The 12,551-nt window shown below is 38.9% G+C and overlaps 1 protein-coding gene across 3 annotated transcripts in view; it reads left to right on the top strand.

The window, feature by feature from the left end:
• Positions 1 to 12,551, top strand: part of CABIN1 (calcineurin binding protein 1) — a 121,537-nt gene that overhangs the window by 26,136 nt on the left and 82,850 nt on the right. For all 3 annotated transcript variants that reach the window (XM_077187722.1, XM_077187723.1, XM_054645692.2), the window contains exons 24-27: positions 234 to 495; positions 3,326 to 3,586; positions 6,337 to 6,488; positions 8,520 to 8,698. In XM_077187722.1, coding sequence (XP_077043837.1) covers positions 234 to 495; positions 3,326 to 3,586; positions 6,337 to 6,488; positions 8,520 to 8,698 — 854 coding nt within the window. The remainder of the gene's footprint in view (positions 1 to 233; positions 496 to 3,325; positions 3,587 to 6,336; positions 6,489 to 8,519; positions 8,699 to 12,551) is intronic.

Here is a 12,551-nt window from a genome sequence, read left to right as displayed (position 1 = left end):
TAAAACCCCCTTCCAACTCAACTTAACCTTTGCTTTCTTAGTTGTCCAGTAATGACTGGCTCAGCAATTCTCAATTTAGACATCTGTTGTTCTTCTATATCAAAACTTGCTTCCATCTCTATTCCATTCTCAGGTTTTACATTCAGAGCTCTCTGCCAAGCACACATATCTGTGAAACTTTCTTGTCAAACTTTCACCTTTTCCAACCATGGGTTGTGTTCCTGCCTGCACAGGTTTGACTCCTGGGCTGGGATGGCTCTGGCTCGAGCGAGCCGCATTCAGGACAAGCTGAACTCCAACGAGCTGAAGAGTGATGGCCCCATCTGGAAGCACTCCACCCCTGTGCTGAACTGCTTCAAACGGGCCCTGGAGATCGACAGCTCCAACCTGTCCCTGTGGATTGAGTACGGCACCATCTCCTATGCCCTGCACTCCTTCGCGTCCCGGCAGCTCAAGCAGTGGAAAACGGAGCTTCCCCCTGAAGTAGTCAAGCAGGTGGGATCTAACACAGAGAGTATAAAATTTTAAATACTTAAAATTAGGTTTTTGTCTCGGTTTGAAAAGACAGGTGTCCACTAAGGAAAGCAGGAGCCTCCCCTGAAATGGAAAAATGAAAACCCTCTCCCTCTGAATTGTTATAAATTTGAAATTAAGGGGCTCTCAGGCAAAAATATGGGAGCAGGAATAACAATGGAGTAAACCAAAACAACAGTGCCAGAGTCAGAACCCAACCTGACACCCTGTGGGTCAGGCTGTTGGCAGCAGAACCATTGGAATTGTGGCTCAGCCCTCCTGCAGTGTCAGGGCTGGTTCTGCTGGAGCAGGGATCCTGGAGAAAGGTGCAGTCTCTGCCTCTGAAGATCCAGGGCAAGAGGCAGCTGCTGTTCCTCTGGGCAATCCAGTGCAGAAGCCGTGCTGGTGTTCCAGAATCTCCAGATTATATCCAGGTAGGAATGCTTGGCTCCTCCCTCTGGGCTCACATCTCCCAGTGGGATGCTGTAGTTCTTATCAGCCATGCAGTGACACTCAGTAGCTGTTATCAGCAGTTGTCTCCCCTGAGGGAGGATTGGGTATGGAAGAGATAAAGGAAACTGCCCAATGAACAAAAGACAACTGCCATACCTCTAACAGATGGCAAATAGAATACACACCTTGCCTTGTTAGAAATCTGGGACAGTTTTCTAACATAGGAAATTTTTAAATTAAGTATTTATATGCTGTATTCTACATATGAGTCTATCTGGTTACTTAGTAATGTTGGAAACTCCAATATTCATGTAATATGGTCAAGAAGCATTTGGAGGTGGGTTTTTTCCTTTCTTTTTCCTGTGTAAAATCAGTTTGAGCCTAATCTTTGAATTATCTTTTGAAGGTGACACAAAATTATTGTAACCTTCTGGAAAGGGGAATTATATTTACCTTTCCTTTCTGTAAATGTCACACAATGTTTCCAGGAAAAGGTGAAATGCATACATATTGAAATAGTGAAGAGATCAGAAATTACTCTGATATCTGTATCCACATGTCATCTCTTACATCTAAAGAATTCTCCCCTTTTCTGTGGTTTTGGGCCATTTACCTAAACAAAAGATCAAAGTGAAAAGATTGGTAGAATTTCCATTGAAAACATTGTTATGAATTCATTATCTCTTTCTGCATAAGGGAGGTCAGAAACATTATTAAGAAGTTTATTGCTAAACAAAAATGAACAATTATAAATACACTCTGACACTGATAAGAGTTGCTTGGGAAAATGTTTTGTCTTTTTGGACCAGTGAACTCCATTTCTGATTTAGCTATTCTGACTTCCAAATGTTACCTAGTCTGCAGCTGGAAGCACAATGAAAAAAAGGAAGTGCTGCTTCTCTGCTGTAATTTGTAAAACTTTCAGTGTTTGAGCTGCAGAGATCAGTGCTGGGAGCAGCCTTTGCTTCTGGGAGATTTGCAGGAGGTGGTGAGTGTCCATCTGAGCTGCCTCAGCACTGCACTAACACTGCACTTCCACAGGCACTTCTTGCCTGAGAACAAAGCTGATGTCAGCCTGTGTTTAAAGGGAACAAATCGTTTATTAAAGAGTAGGTTTGAAATGCCAGTCAACAACAGAGTTTTCTTCTGGAGGGTTATTGCATCCAACAGCTCTGAAATGAACTCCTCAGAAAATGAAATTATCACATTTTATGTCTTTGCCCTATCAGAAGTTTGGTCTTATGGTCTTGCAGCCCCTTGGCAATGAGGGATTTGTTGAAGAATTTCAGGGATAGTGCTGGAATTACTTCACAGTATCAGATAAAAGGAGCAATACAGGGCAGCCATCTGAAGTTGAGGATTAAATGAGAATGTTTATTTAGGACTACTTAAATCTTCATTTTTTTTCAAGTGAATATATTAAAAATGCATAATTTAGTAAGAAAAGCTCTATTATAATAAAAGATAAATTGAAACAATTTCATCTCACTTCCACAGATATATCTCTTTAGGAATGTATTTCTCATACATAAAAACCTTATTATTCTCTTCTTCTTACAGAATGTTTAGAAAAGGAAAGGTTATGTTTTAGTTCTTGGTTATAGCCACACAGCTTAAATTTATAAACTTCATTTTCAAAGAGAGAAAATTACATTAATGCATCTTTTGACCTACTTTTTTTTTACATGAATTTATTGGAATTTAGCTTTAATTTATGCTGCTGGTTTTAATTTTTTTTTTTTTTGACAGGGTGGGGTGGGGAGAATATTCATCTCAAAATTAGATACATTGCAAGCAAGATGAAATACTTTTCTTCACAAATGAGAGTGGTCCATAGTGACTTTAGCAGACTTCAGTTGCAGAACAAAGCAAATAATTTTTTTCTTTGAAGAGTTAAGATAATAATAAAAAAACACTAAAAAATTACCAAAAAAAAATTTTACCACTTTGAAAAAGTGGTGGAATTTCTGTAGACATGAATATTAGGTTGTTACCTCAGCCATCCCAGGTAGCTGAGCTATCTTGGGTGTGATACAGATCTCCAAGACCTCATAAGACCTGGCTTGAGGAGACTCCTCTATATATTTCTATAAATATAAATATGAATGTTTTTTCTGTGTTACTGTTTGTTCTGGTTAGTTGTGCCAGCAGTCACTGGAGTGAACAAAAGCCTCTCCACAAACCCATTTTTGGGCGGTTTGGGTGCGTTTCACCACTTGGGATGTATTTGCTACTTCTACATCACTTATGTTGAAAATGTTGAGAAGCTGTACCACGCTCACACGCTTTTGCACGGGCAGCAGGGTGTTTTTGGGCTTGGCCAGGGGAGCTGCAGTGAGCTTTGTTGTGCCCTGTGCAGATGGAGGAGCGCAGGGACAGCATGCTGGAGACAGCCAAGCTGTGCTTCACCTCGGCGGCGCGCTGCGAGGGCGACGGCGACGAGGAGGAGTGGCTCATCCACTACATGCTGGGCAAGATAGCTGAGAAACAGAAGCAGCCTCCTGTGGTGTACCTGCTGCACTACAAACAGGCAGGGCACTACCTGCACGAGGAGGCTGCTCGCTACCCTAAGAAGATTCACTACCACAACCCACCAGAACTGGCCATGGAAGCCTTGGAGGTAAGGGAATGTTGGATGTGAGCTGGAGTTCTTGGAGGTAAGGGAATGTTGGATGTGAGCTGGAGTTCTTGGAGGTAAGGGAATGTTGAATGTGTGGCTGGAATTCTTGGAGGTAAGGGAATGTTGAATGTGTAGCTGGAATTCTTGGAGGTAAGGGAATGTTGAATGTGTAGCAGGAAGCCTTGGAGGTAAAGGGATGTTGGATGTGTAGCTGGAATTCTTGCAGGTAAGGGAATGTTGGATGTGTAGCTGGAATTCTTGGAGGTAAAGGGATGTTGGATGTGCAGCTGGAAGCCTTGGAGGTAAGGAAATGTTGGATGTGTAGTTGGAATTCTTGGAGGCAAGGGAATGTTGAATGTGTGGCTGGAATTCTTGGAAGTAAGGGAATGTTGAATGTGAGCTGGAATTCTTGGAGGCAAGGGAATGTTGAATGTGTGGCTCAAAGCCTTGGAGGTAAGGGAATGTTGGATGTGTAGCTGGAGTTCTTGGAGGTAAGGGAATGTTGAATGTGAGCTGGAGTTCTTGGAGGTAAAGGGATGTTGGATGTGTAGCTGGAATTCTTGGAGGTAAAGGGATGTTGGATGTGTAGCTGGAATTCTTGGAGGTAAAGGGATGTTGGATGTGTAGCTGGAATTCTTGGAGGTAGGGGAATGTTGAATGTGTAGCTCAAAGCCTTGGAGGTAAAGGGATGTTGGATGTGTAACTGGAATTCTTGGAGGTAGGGGAATGTTGAATGTGTAGGCTGGAATTTTTGGAGGTAAGGGAATGTTGAATGTGTAGCTGGAAGCCTTGGAGGTAAAGGGATGTTGGATGTGTAGCTGGAATTCTTGGAGGTAAAGGGATGTTGGATGTGTAGCTGGAGTTCTTGGAGGTAAGGGAATGTTGGATGTGTAGCTGGAGTTCTTGGAGGTAAGGGAATGTTGAATGTGAGCTGGAGTTCTTGGAGGTAAGGGAATGTTGGATGTGTAGCTCAAAGCCTTGGAGGTAAAGGGATGTTGGATGTGTAGCTGGAATTCTTGGAGGTAAAGGGATGTTGGATGTGTGGCTGGAATTCTTGGAGGTAAGGGAATGTTGGATGTGTAGCTCAAAGCCTTGGAGGTAAAGGGAATATTGAATGTGTAGCTCAAAGCCTTGGAGGTAAAGGGATGTTGGATGTGCAGCTGGAAGCCTTGGAGGTAAGGGAATGTTGAACGTGTAGCTGGAGTTCTTGGAGGTAAGGGAATGTTGAATGTGAGCTGGAGTTCTTGGAGGTAAGGGAATGTTGGATGTGTAGCTCAAAGCCTTGGAGGTAAAGGGATGTTGGATGTGTAGCTGGAATTCTTGGAGGTAGGGGAATGTTGAATGTGTAGGCTGGAATTTTTGGAGGTAAGGGAATGTTGAATGTGTAGCAGGAAGCCTTGGAGGTAAAGGGATGTTGGATGTGTAGCAGGAAGCCTTGGAGGTAAAGGGATGTTGGATGTGTAGCTGGAGTTCTTGGAGGTAAAGGGAATGTTGAATGTGTAGCTCAAATCCTTGGAGGTAAAGGGATGTTGGATGTGTAGCTGGAGTTCTTGGAGGTAAGGGAATGTTGGATGTGTAGCTCAAATCCTTGGAGGTAAAGGGATGTTGGATGTGTAACTGGAAGCCTTGGAGGTAAGGGAATGTTGGATGTGTAGCTCAAATCCTTGGAGGTAAGGGATGTTGGATGTGTAACTGGAAGCCTTGGAGGTAAAGGGATGTTGGATGTGTAGCTGGAATTCTTGGAGGTAAAGGGATGTTGGATGTGTAGCTGGAAGCCTTGTTCTTGTAGGAATGTGCCCCCTGTTGATGGAGTGACAAAATGATCCTTTGTCTCCTTAAAATGGAACGAAGCCCAGATGTTTCTCTTATCAGTTAGCTAAGAAGACACCTCAAGGGACCTTGGGGACTTCACCTCAAACTAAGGATAGCCAATTGGACAGAAGGCAAAAAGTCCAGTCTAAGCAACTTGCTAGAAAAAGAACAAAGGAAATAATCACTTTTGTGAGGTGTTCTACCAGGAGCAAGAGCCTCTTGCCCCTGGCTCGGGTGTTTCTCTGTCAAGAGCTTTGTTATTTTGCCTTTTAATAAAACTCTTCTGTTTCCAACACTGCCACAGAAGCCATCCTGCTGACTTTATGCCATCTGAGGTAGCTGAGCTATCTTGGGTGTGATATGGATCTCCAAGAGCTCATAAGACCTGGCTTGAGGAGACCCCTCTGTCATGTTCTCTACAGGTTTTAGGCACATGTAGATGGTGCTCTGGAGAGTGAAATGGACTCTGTTATTTAGGCTGCTTTCATTTCAAAGGCAGTTAGGGCAGGTGGGTAGCAATTCCACTTCTAAATTTTGCTGCACACAGTTCATTGTTTTTTCTAAAAATCAGGCATTGATAGGATTTACAGGCATCTCATACCTATGGAAGCACAGGTTCATGCAGGAGTGGGAGCTTTGCTTCCACTGTGTTGTCTGCTAAAAGCCCTAGAACATACCCAGTCATCACTTGCTCTAACGAGGCCAGTTCTGCTTTCTTTGTTGTGTTCCATAGGTTATGGTTATAAAATTTGCACAGTTTTCAGATTTTGTTATTTAAGAGCAACTTTCAAAGGCAGGGAAAGTTCAATTCAGGTAAGTTTAGGTGTCAAGTAGCTGTCTCAACTAACTCCTGCAGATTCTATGGAGAAAAGACTGTTTGTAATAGGTTACAGAGCTACAAATTCTTTACTGACCAAATGGACTTTGGTGTTTTTTAGGTATATTTTCGACTTCATGCTTCTATTTTGAAACTTGTGGGGAAACCAGACTCTGGAGTAGATGCAGAGGTACTTGTTAGTTTTATGAAAGAAGCTTCTGAGGGACCCTTTGCCAGGGGTGAGGAGAAGAACACCCCAAAAGTTGCAGAAAAGTGAGTGCTAGTTTCCAGCAATATCCTCTGAATGAATGCTGATATAAACTATTAAAATGAAGCTGAATAAAATATAAACAAAGTGAATAAAATTTTCATTAATGATAGCAGTTTTCAGGAACCATGAATAAGATTAAATGCTACTCTGACATCTCAATAAGTGGCACAGAGGAAATGGGAAGGGAAGAAGACAGAAGAATTCTGATCTTGTGATCCATTTTGAAGCCACTGTTTTTATTTATTCAAAAATTTGATTTTTTAAATCAACAGTTAAAAAATGCAAATTCAAATTATGGTCACTTATAGGATGAGAGATTTTAGTCCTTACAATTTTTCTCATTAACAACTGCAAAATAAATAAGAGTTTGCTATTGACCAGTGATAAGGGAATGTCATGGTGGAGAAACTTCATAATTACAAATGTCCCCAGGCAGCTGTTAGTGAAAAATTGAGAACCACAAAAAACTATTTTTTCCTCTTATTAAAAAAAATCTCTGTAACGTTAACAAAAAAAACTTCTCTCCCTAAATAAACTAAAAAAAAAAAATTAAAAGGAATAAACTAGCTAAAAATTTTCAATTTCATTTCTTTACATTGTCAATAAGATAAAAAGATATAAAAAAGTGTTCTAAAAAAATATTTTAATTCTTACTACTTTTTTTTCTTTTAATTACTGTTAATAAAATTTTCTTTATAACCCTTTTAAAGTTTTAAACCTACTTGTAGGTTTAAAAGCTTTAAAGTTTTAAACCTACTTTACCTTTCTCCTAATCCTATCTTCCTACTTCACAACAAGAAATAAATACATAAATGATTCACCAACACTAAAACCCACCACACTAATCAATACATTAGTTAAAAAATCTTAAATTAACAAACCAAAACCACTGCAGGGAGGAAATAACTTGTACTAAAAATCCTTTATTTAGAATTTGTCAGTGAGATTTAATTGCTGTGTTGGAAATGCTGTAAGAACATGTATATAAATATGGTGTTGTGGTCCCCAGGATGAAGTGAGAGATGAGAATTGACTCTAAGCTTTCAGAAGGCTGATATGATATGATATGATATGATATGATATGATATGATATGATATCATATCATATCATATGATATCATATTATATAATATCATACTATATCATACTATATTATACTATATTATATTACATTATATTATATTATCATATTATATCATATTATACTATATTATACTATATTATATTACATTATATTATATTATCATATTATATCATATTATACTATATTATACTATATTATACTGTTTTATACTATACTATACTATATTACATTATATTACATTATATTACATTATATTACATTATATTACATTATATTATGGTATATTATTTTACATTATATTATATTATGATATATTACATTATGATATATTACATTATGTTATGTTACATTATGTTATGTTATATTATGTTATATTATATTACATTACATTACATTATATCATATAATATCATATTATATCATATATCATACTATACTATACTATATTACATTATATTACATTATATTATGGTATATTATTTTACATTATATTACATTATGATATATTACATTATGTTATGTTACATTATGTTATATTATATTTTATTATGTTATATTTTATTATGTTATATTATATTATGTTATATTATATTATATTATATTACTTATATTATATTATATTATATTATATTATATTATATTATATTATATTATATTATATTATATTATGCTATACTAAAACTATACTAAACTATAGAAAAAGGATACAGACAGAAAGCTAGAAAATAATAAATAATAAAAACCTGTGACTGACTAGAAGTCTGACACAGCTAGACTACGATTAATCATTAAGTGAAAACATTTCACATACTAGAATAAACAATTCTCCAAATCACATTCTAAAGCAGCAAAACAGGGAGAAGCTGAGGCTTCCCAGCTTCCCAGGAGCAAAAAGGGATTTTTCATCAAATATCTCAGTAACACTTCTCCTTTCTTGTCGCCCTGCCAGAGAAAAGCCTTGCTTGGTAGATGAAGACTCTCACTCCTCAGCTGGAACAGTGCCAGGCCCTGGGACTTCCCTCCCCTCGTCCTCGGGCCCAGGTCTGACATCCCCACCTTACACAGCCACTCCAGTTGACCACGATTACGTCAAATGTAAAAAACCCCGTCAGCAGGCACCGCCGGACGGTACAGTCCTGTTCTCACTTCTGCAGCAGGGAGGTGCTCTCAGCTCTGCATGGGGGGCTTGAGCAGTTCCAGCTCACTGCTCAAGGAGGGTGAGGGGTCTGTGGTATCACGGGCAATATTGAAGCTCATTATTTTTTTATATATTCAGTGCTTTAAATAGAATCAATGTACAGTCAGAGCTTTAAATACGAAAATCAAAGTTGTCACCTGCCACCGCTGGTACCTGTCACTTAGTCAAAACAGCTGTGTTGGTAGGAGGAGTATGAGCTCACTGAATTTTCAGTGATTTTTTTTCTTCAGAGCTCTTTAGGAAAGATGTGGGTTCAGTCTTTAGAAGACTGGACACTGTTTTGGCCTGTGTGAAATGAATGGTGAAAATTCAAACTGGTTCCAACAAGACAAATTGGTAAAAAGACAGCACAAACCTGTATTGCAATTTCTTGAAGGAGGCAGGTGGCAACTATTTTAAATATATTGTGATTCAGCACGAAGTGATTTGCATGACAGTCCAGTAGATTTCATCTTTTAATTTTTCTTTATCATTTACAATGACTGCTTAGCAGCTCATCTTTGTAGAATATAAAGTGATAGAAAAAATAATTGGCTTATAAATGTAAGAAGAAGGGGGTTGGTGTCATAGTGTTAATGAAGATTTTGCAATTGCATATATAATAGAAATTAAGTTAAAATTTAAGTAACCTGAGTTTATTATTTGGCTAGGAATTTGATTCTGATTCTACTCTTCCAGCTATTTGTTTATCCATCTGAATCTATGAGTATCAGCACTCAAGGAGTAAAATACCTACAGTGTTTAGCTTAGTGTTGGTAGAATGTGCCAGGCCCCACAGAAATGCTCTGCTTGATATGAATTTATTTCTGGAGGGTGGGCTGCTTCCTATTGTCATTTTCTGAAGAATGGAAATTGTAAATAACTTTGTTTACACAGTTTTGAAACAAATGTTCCTAGTCTGAAATTTTTTCAGGGTAAGTTTATTTCTTTTCCTCAACAATTCTTGGTGCAACCGACAGCAGCTCTTTTATTTCTCTCATTATATTGAACAGAGAAATGTTTGTTTTGTTACTGCTTGCATTTCACTTGGGAGTAATTCATTAGCCTGTTTTGAGATCATTTGTAGTGTGGAGGTGTCAATGGGTTATGCAGTGATCAGGCTCTTTTATTGGCTTTTTGATGTCTTTTGACAAAACAGCAGAGAAGGGAGCAAATATTTAAATATTTTTTAAGTAATATTCCCTGTGGGGAGCATTTCTGCCTAGGACTGCATCTGTTTGGTCCTGAAGAGTGTCTCAGGCTCCCAGGAGAGCCATAAGCTACATAAATACCCAGTGTGTGTGGCTGGAGCCTCCTCTGCAGTGAGACATTGTGGCTGTGGCAGCCATGGCTGCTGAGCCAAGCCTGAAGGTGCCAGTGCAGCAACATCTGCCTCTGCCAGGGCTGGGGGAGCAGAGCCTGGATCTGCAAGCTGAGCCTAGCTGGGACTGAGCTTTGTGCTGGCAAAGCAATTCCAAATGGCAGCTGCTGGGAGAGGCAGAGTTTGGGTGATCTTCAGGCAGGCTGTGTGTAACCGTGACAAGGAGAATTGCAGAGTTCTGCAGCATTCCGAATGTTTTGTGAGTTGCTGGCACAACTAAAGCCTGGATCCAGCATATTGAAGAACCCCAGGAAACTGAAATATTTGCCTTGGGGCTGTTACAGATGGAAGAGCTAACAGGCTGAGCTAACAGGCTCAGAAGTCTTCCACTTTTATATTATTACATATACTCTGCTCTTCTGCATGCATTTGCATTTTACTTGTATTAAAATACAGACTTTTGAAGTAAAATGCTCTTGACATCTTACACATAATCACATCACTGAAGAAAGCTGGCGCCAGCATTTCCATTGTACCATTCCTAAAAATAGCAAGAAAATACTCATCATTTGACTACTCTTCAGATTATTTTTTAACCATTCTGACAGAAATGAAGCAGTCTATATTGTTATTCAGGAAGAAATAAATTGATCAAAATTCAGCCTAGGTATTTATTATTTCTGAGGCTTGACAATACTCTTATTTACTCTTGCATTGATCTTGTTGATCATAGATGGCATAAGTCAAGTAAGGGTCTTGTACAGTTTTACAGACTTTTCATATATTACCACAAACAAGATGCTATTTGGGATCATTACTGACCTTAGAGACCTTTTTTGACCATTTCTGTGTTCTGTGCTTTGAGGAAACATGACCTGTGAGAAAGAGAGAAGGAATTGGGATGCTTTGTCTGCAGAGGAGAAGACTCAGGGGAGACATGACAGCAGAGTAACCTAGATAGTGTTGGAAGCTGTACAAAGAGTTAGAAGCAAAACCCCAGGATATCTGTGTTCATGGGAGACAGAACAGATGATATTGCACTTAAATTGCCTTTTCATTCTGAACATTAGAAAACTCTGTTAGAGTAGTCTTAGGAAATTCTGGTTTTGTGTAACCCTGCAATATTTTAGCCCTGGAAGTCATTAAAAAGTGGCAATGCAGCTGTCTGCCAGGCATGATGGAGGTATAATTTATCCTGATGAAAAAGGAATGGACTAGATGAACACTTGCAGTTTCTTCTGAACTCTAGTTATTCTATTAATTTTGTGGCTTTTGTGGGTTTGGGTTTTGGTGGGCTTGTTGGTTTGGTGCCTTCTAGAGCAGCAAATAATCTCATTACAAGCTGGAGAGAATTGCTGTACAGCCAAACATCTTTTCATGAAAATCCTGGGGTTCTGATCTTGAAACATTTATCTGTAAACAGGTGAAGCTGTGAGGGCAGACATATTTTGAATACATTCTATTTAAATGTGTCCTTATAGTTCTGTAGCTCTCTGGGATGTTTTGCTGCTGGAAGATGATGACTGGGATATGCAGAAATCAGTGTTAAAGTTGAGAGCATTGAGAGGCTCCAGATCCAGGGAGTGCTGGTGATACTAGTTTTAAGTTGTGTATTTAATGAAAACAGGAGAAAGGAACCAGTAAATACAGTTGTAAAGTAACTAAACTTCTTTTTCCTCATGGCAGCTGCTAGCACAAATCTCCTTCAAGGAGACAAAAGTATTGCTGAGTGGCAGCTGTTACTTGCTGGCTGACTTGCTGCTGTCATGTGTAAAATGGGCAGCTTCCTTTCTCTTTTCTTATCTTTCCATTTGGCAACATCTTTTCTTTCCTTCTGTTAATCCCATCTTTCCTGTCATCACCCCTGCCTATTGCTATTTTATAACCCTCCAAAGTGAAAACTTGCATTAGAAGGCTGAAGCAGAGGTTCAGATTCTTATTTTCTAAGAGCAAAATAGGAAACAGGAAAACCCAGGAACTTGCCAGCCACTCAGACTTTCATTACCTGTGCTGTTACTGTGTTTTAGCTAAAAGGTTACATAGCAAAACAGATATGCTCTCTGTCCTCCTCTGCACAGGCTGGATGTATGTAGTCAGTAAAAACCAACTGCAGTAAGAGCAATAGAGTTAGTTCAGAAATCAGGAAAAGTAGTAAAATAAAATTTAACAAATGTGAATAAGATATTTGTTTCTCAAAAAGTAGACTGGGAGATTGTTTAGGAGGTGTTTTTTACTGTGATATGCCTTTGTTGTGTTGATACTCAGTTCCATATTCCTGTGGTGGTATGCACATGATGTATCCATGGCTATTGCACTGTGAAAATGTTGTATTGTTGAAGTCTTCATCCATGTCATGTAGTATGTCGTGTGTAGTTAGACTTAATTGTCCTTTTTTGTGTTTGTCTTTGCCTGATTGCTTTTGCAACCAATATTGCCCGTGCTGCCTCTAACCTTTACACAAATCTCTGTTCCCCAGGCATTCT

Source organism: Agelaius phoeniceus, chromosome 18 (genome assembly GCF_051311805.1).
Source record: "Agelaius phoeniceus isolate bAgePho1 chromosome 18, bAgePho1.hap1, whole genome shotgun sequence".
Lineage (NCBI taxonomy): Eukaryota > Metazoa > Chordata > Aves > Passeriformes > Icteridae > Agelaius > Agelaius phoeniceus.
This window is presented reverse-complemented; position numbering and strand designations above follow the sequence as displayed.